Source organism: Gymnodraco acuticeps, unplaced genomic scaffold (assembly GCF_902827175.1).
Source record: "Gymnodraco acuticeps unplaced genomic scaffold, fGymAcu1.1, whole genome shotgun sequence".
In the NCBI taxonomy this organism is placed as follows: Eukaryota; Metazoa; Chordata; class Actinopteri; order Perciformes; family Bathydraconidae; genus Gymnodraco; species Gymnodraco acuticeps.
The window spans coordinates 2,276,412-2,282,319 of NW_022992160.1; the positions used below are offsets into that span (position 1 = coordinate 2,276,412).

Sequence of the window (5,908 nt, forward strand, 5' to 3'; positions counted from 1 at the left end):
GAGGCCAAAAGAAGCGGGGCAGGGTCTGCAGGGGGGTACAAGCCCTGGCGTTTTATGGCAGTGATGGGGTTTTTAAACCCCATTCATCATAGACCGTGAGACGTCCAGCAATGTCCCCCGGCAGACCCTGCCTCCATCCACCCTGGTGGCAGAGGAAGAGAGCCAGGTAGACAGTGAGTCAGTCAGTCAGTCAGTCCACCAGCCAGTCAGCCAGCCAGCCAGCAGCAGTCAGCCAGGAGGAGAATGCTGAGGTCCGGGGCAAAACACGGGGAGGGGGAGGGAGATGTCCCATTTGAAAGAAGTCTGCTGTCTGCTGTCAGCAATTACCCAGCAATTGCCCAGCCAACCCCACCAGTGGTGGAGAGATGACGAGGACTTGCAATTTTTAAGAGCCTCTTGCCCACCATGAGGCAGATGACAAGGGCACAGAGGGCAAGAGTCCGCCTCGGGGTACACCAAATAATTTTTGACGTGGACCAGCAGGACAATTTATAATTTAATAATTTTTTCACACATACTGATCCACATTACATTTTTTTACACTCATCACTCATCACACACTTCACTCAAATTCACCAAATAAAACATTATTTCAAGTATGTTATGGCTATACTGTGTCTTCACTTGTTCATGTGGTTTGTCAGTTGCAACATACCAGAAGCTTCATGTATGTCGTATATATAATGTGCTTTCTTCTGTAATTGGTCATGTGAAAACCTATTGAAATTATGAGTGGTTTATCAGTAAAAACAGGGCTGAAAGAAAAAGGTTGTTAGTTATATCATGATATAATAATATCAATTCAAGAAACATGTTTATTAGGAATGTTTGATTTTAAAATGGCTCATTTGGAATATTTGCTCTTTAAAGAAAATGGGTAGCTCTTAAAAGAGCTTTTGGTTTGGAGGAGCCATGGTGACCCTACACCACTTTATGCTGCCATGACACTACACCCTCCTCATTCAAATAGGAGCAGAAGGTCTCCCGCAGTTGGATGGATCGGCGTGTGGCGTTGTTTGAGCCCTCATAGGTGCACATCGCGCAGGGTTGGAGCTTCATCACTCGACTCTGCGACACAGGGACACAGGTGTGCGTGATGACCTTCCTATGTCTTCCTGCGGAGGAAGTTGTGCAACACACAGGTGGCCTTCACACACAACTCTGTTACCTCCGGGCTGGTGGTGATGACACGCCGGAACATCTCCACTGAGATGAGAGGATGCCAAACGCACATTCAAACCACCAACCTGGCCCGGCTGAGGCGGTAGTTGAATAGCCTCCTTTCACGCGTGAGCTGACGTCCAGGGAACGGACGCAGCAGGTTGTCCAGCAGCGGAAAAGCCTCATCTCCAACAAACACATGGGGAAGAAGGCCAGCCGCTCTGCTCCTGGGATGGACGGTGTCAGGTGGTAGCTGCAGACTGCCATCTCTGAGGCTCTCTCCAAAAGCGGAATTCCGCAGGCTCCCACCGTTGCTGCTCCTTCCAAAACCTCCGACATCCACTACCCTGAAGAGGTACTCAGCATCCACGACAGCCAGCAGTACCAAGGAGTGGCTGGACTTGTAGTTGAAGTAGAGGGACCCAGAATTTGCCGGAGCCTGGATCACCACGTGCTTCCCATCAATGGCACCAACGCAATTTGGAAAGTTCCAGCGCTCCTGAAACCCAGCAGCGATGGCTCTCCAGTCCTCCGTCTGTGGTACCGGCATGGTCTCCTCGACCAGCGCGGTCCAGATGGCACCCGCAACCTCCTTGACGATGACAGCCACTGTTGCATGCCCGACCCGATAGCTGAATGCTATGGTCCTGTACGAGTCACCGGTTGCCAGGTACCTGAGAAAAAAGTAATATACAAGATTGTTTTTAAAAAAAAGTTTTACGCCACGCAGACACACACACCACAGACACACACATCACAGACACACCACAGACACACACACACATCACAGACACACACATACACCACAGGCAGACACATCACACAGACACACACACCACAAACATACCACAGACACACACATCACAGACACACACCACAGACACACCAACATACCACAGACACAGACACACACACATCACAGACACACCACAGGCAGACACAAACACACCAGACACACACATCACACACACCAACATACCACAGACACACACACACCACAGACACACCAACATACCACACACACACACACACACACACACCACACACACACACACACACACCACACACCACACACACACACACACACACACACACACACACACACACACACACACACACACACACACACACACACACACACACACACACACCACACACACAACACACACACACACACACACACACACTCACACACACACACACACACAACACAACACACACACACACACACACACACACACACACACACACACAGGGGAGCAATACTGCGTTTACCTAGCTATCTTTAATTAATGTAATTCATCTGAACTACATCACAGACTTCATTCATCCATTGCATGCATTCTCTCTCTTTATATACAGAGTCATATTAAAGAAGTAGAAATACACAAAACGTACCGTAGGCAGATGGCGAGTCGCTCGGCGGGTCCGATTGACAAACGCATACGGGTGTCTGCCTTTGCAATCAGTGGACCGACTTTTCCGAGCAACTCGTCGAACGCGTCTTTGCTCATCCTGAAGTACTGCTGAAACAGTACACCATCCAGGCGGAGCTCTTGGACAAGAACGTGGTATTCCCCCCATTGCAGACGTTTTCTGAGTATTGTATGTACCCAACAGCGACGCACTATACGTGGCCTCCTGCGAGACATTGCATAAACCAACGCTACCGTTGCTACAAAACCGGCATCCATTTTGTCAATAGTGTAGAAGAACCGGGCTTTTTTTTGCTTTGTATGCTGGGGGCGGGCGGGAGATTCCTGATTGGTTGTTGGTCGCCTTGGGCGCGAGAAAGCGCCAAGCCTCAGACACGCCCAGCTTCAAGCTTTTTCGACGCCTGTAGTGTAGACGGGCCGTAACCCAGTCTCAGTGTCTTGCCCCTCTACTCTGTCAGTACACAGCTTTTGTGGGGCTTCCATTCCCCACAAAACTGTGTTCAGGGGACATGCCAGCAGCTGTGGAGCCAAAGCTAAGAAGCTGTAGTATTCTCTGGTGGCCTACTCCGCTGCCAAACCTTTCCATAAGAAGGGAGTTTTGGCATGGGGGCTGACACAGAAAAGGGCCGATTTTCTACTGAGGTCCTTGAACGCACCGCGGCACGCTCCAGTGGGGCCGCGGCTCTGTCCTAACGGTGTGTCCACACAGCAGCTTTGACCAAATCTTGAAAATCCTGGAGCTGGGCGTGTCTGACAGCTTGGGGATTTCGCGACCAACAACCAATCACATGAATATCACATGAATATCCCGCCCCCGACATACAAAGCAAAAAAACCCGGTTCTTCTACACTATTGTCAAATAGGAAGGGCTATGATGAACATTTATTTTTTTAACATTTATGAGATTAATGTTTATGGTGCTATTTTATGCTACATTCCATGCTGGCTAATGATACTGTCTATGCTTGCTAGCAACGAAGTAAACTAGCAACGAAGTAAACTGGATATAAAATCCCCAAACGAGCGAAAACCTACCAGTTTCCCCCCCATGCCTGGTTCCTCCGGTTTGTATCCCGGTAAGTAAACTAGGGACTGGTCATAAAGAACCGGGTGATTTGCTACCGCAATAACTAAGTTCTCCTCCATTTTTGTGGAATATAGAAATGAACTGCGGGTCTGGTTCTCCCAGCTTGCACGCGGTTTGATTGGCTAGCGCTTGAACTGTCAGATTTGCATAAACGGATCTGATTGGCTGTCGCTTCCAGCTCAGCCTCAAAAGTTGAACAATGTTCAACTTTGGAATCCTGAACATCCTGGAAATCTTCGCCTCGCCCCCCCACAATGCAGTTCGGCGACAAGCGAGGGAAAGTGACGTCATCCCCATTCAAAGTCAATGGGCGAAGACGCGCTGGAAGCGGTGGACAAATCGCCAAAAGCTGCTGTGTGGACGGGCCGTAACCCCCAAAACACACCAGGAGCGTCTGCGTCGCGTTACGGCCGCGCCGCGGCGATCGTAAGGATCGCGGCCACTCTAGTCAATGGGTGCTATTACACCACACGCGCCGCGTTACGGCTCAGACGCGTCGCAGAAGCGGCTCGGCGCAGCGCTTCTCTAAAATTAGGATGAATCCTATTTTTGCCGCGGCGCAGCCGTAAGGTAAACTCCTCCCCCCATCCCCCCGTAGTCTTTCAAGTAGGAGAATACATGCCAGCGTTCTCCTCCGGTTTACAGGCACTGTAAATGATATATATATATAGAATAATTATGATGATGAATGCATATTTTTTTACCACTAAAATACAGCAACACATCTTTGATTCATGTCGTTTATAACTGGAATATTACAATTATTATTAACTGTGTCTGTAGTCTACAACACAACAAAATAGGAAATAACAACAATAAACACGATTTAAACAGACACAAACATAAACCATTTAACTACGTATAGCCTACTTACTTGTAGAAGTACAAATGTCCAGGAAATATTCCAAAATCAACAACAACTGCGAGGCTGCACACACGACGCTCCGCTTACGCAACGTTTTGAAACGCGTCTGGTGTGTGTTGTCGCATGAGGAGGTCCCAGCGTGGCGCAGCCGCAACGTAACGCGGCGCAGACGCTCCTGGTGTGTTTTGGGGGTAATGCCGTCACTTTGAAACGGACATTATGGTGAAAAGTGGAAATGTGGAGAGAGATGACTCTTACTCTGGGATACAGGCAATCGTTTTCAACTGAATGCGTTTCTCTCACACACACCATCACTCTCTCTTGAACCCGCACAGTGTTTTGACAGCACTTCGGTTTATTCCACGTGCACGCGCCCACCTGCTGGCTCCTATACTGGAGTTTACAGAGGGGGCGGGGAGTGTGGGACAGTGTTATTTCCTCTGGGGATGAGCAAGAAGCAGCCACGCTGCGACTACTCCTCAACCACGTAACCAAGGAGATCGATCCAAAGAGCCCTCCCGTAAACACGGGGGCTCCCGGCCCGGGAGATCAACAACACGGTCCTTTTGGAAAGTGCCATGCGGCGTGATCCCTCACCGGGATATCACACGGCCAGACAACGGCGGCGGCCACGATCAAGCTACAAATAATCGCTCTGATCTGGTGAGGGTGGGGCATCTCCAGCAATGAGCGAAGATGCCCAACACACCCGTGTTTATTTGCAGTCGCCTTGTCGCGCGGCAGCGTGGCAGAGCTCTTTTCAGCTCCCTGCCCAGCCTGCCTGCCCGCTGGGAGCAGCTGCGCTCCGCCACCATGAGTCATCACCTAGGGCGGTGGACCTCCATGGACCGGACCCGGAAGTGCCCGACAACGGCAAACGGAGCCCATCCGCCCCGCTGGAATGGCGACGTGAATGGCACCGCCTCGGCCATATCCTGATCCCCCAAACACTCTAAGCAGAGGTGGTGGAGACCGGCGCCCGCGATCAAACCAGGGCAGGTGCAATGGCCGAGCTTCCAGTAATGGTGAGTCCATTTTTCCTTCTAATCTTCGTTCGTTTAACTCTTCGGTTGTCAGCTCGTCTGAAGAGAAAAAGGATAGTGGGCGGCGGGTGTAGCCGCCTTTATATACTGTGGGCCTGCGCGCGCATTCAGGTAGGCTCGCCCCGATTGGCCGGCTACGTTTACGTAAACTCAGTAGGTGAAAGCACGCACAGCATGATAGAGAGTAGTACACATAGAGTCCAGTAGAGGGCGGAGCCTGTGTGAAATATAACCTTCCAGAAGGACAACCATCTGTGCAGCTCTCCAACAATCAGGCCTTTATGGTAGAGTGGCCAGAAGGAAGCCACTCCTCAG

The 5,908-nt window shown here is 50.5% G+C and overlaps 1 protein-coding gene across 1 annotated transcript; it reads right to left on the reverse strand.

Annotated features, from left to right (window-relative positions):
* Positions 1 to 921: 921 nt before the first annotated feature.
* LOC117538654 (protein ANTAGONIST OF LIKE HETEROCHROMATIN PROTEIN 1-like) lies at positions 922 to 2,855 on the reverse strand. The gene is made up of 4 exons (XM_034204524.1): positions 2,560 to 2,855; positions 1,300 to 1,835; positions 1,169 to 1,206; positions 922 to 1,068 (listed from the first exon to the last, which is right to left on the reverse strand). The coding sequence occupies exons 1-4, from the start codon at positions 2,853 to 2,855 to the stop codon at positions 922 to 924; spliced, it is 1,017 nt and encodes a 338-aa protein (XP_034060415.1).
* Between the last annotated feature and the right edge of the window lie 3,053 nt (positions 2,856 to 5,908).

What these genes read in the sequence shown, in the direction of transcription:
- LOC117538654 (XM_034204524.1), bottom strand. Translation starts at nt 2,855, where the DNA reads ATGGATGCCGGTTTTGTAGCAACGGTAGCGTTGGTTTATGCAATGTCT. An exon ending in CGACTCGCCATCTGCCTACG is followed by an intron (nt 1,836 to 2,559) that starts GTACGTTTTGTG and finishes CTTTTTTCTCAG; the next exon opens with GTACCTGGCAACCGGTGACT. An exon ending in TCATCACCACCAGCCCGGAG is followed by an intron (nt 1,069 to 1,168) that starts GTAACAGAGTTG and finishes CCTGTGTCGCAG; the next exon opens with AGTCGAGTGATGAAGCTCCA.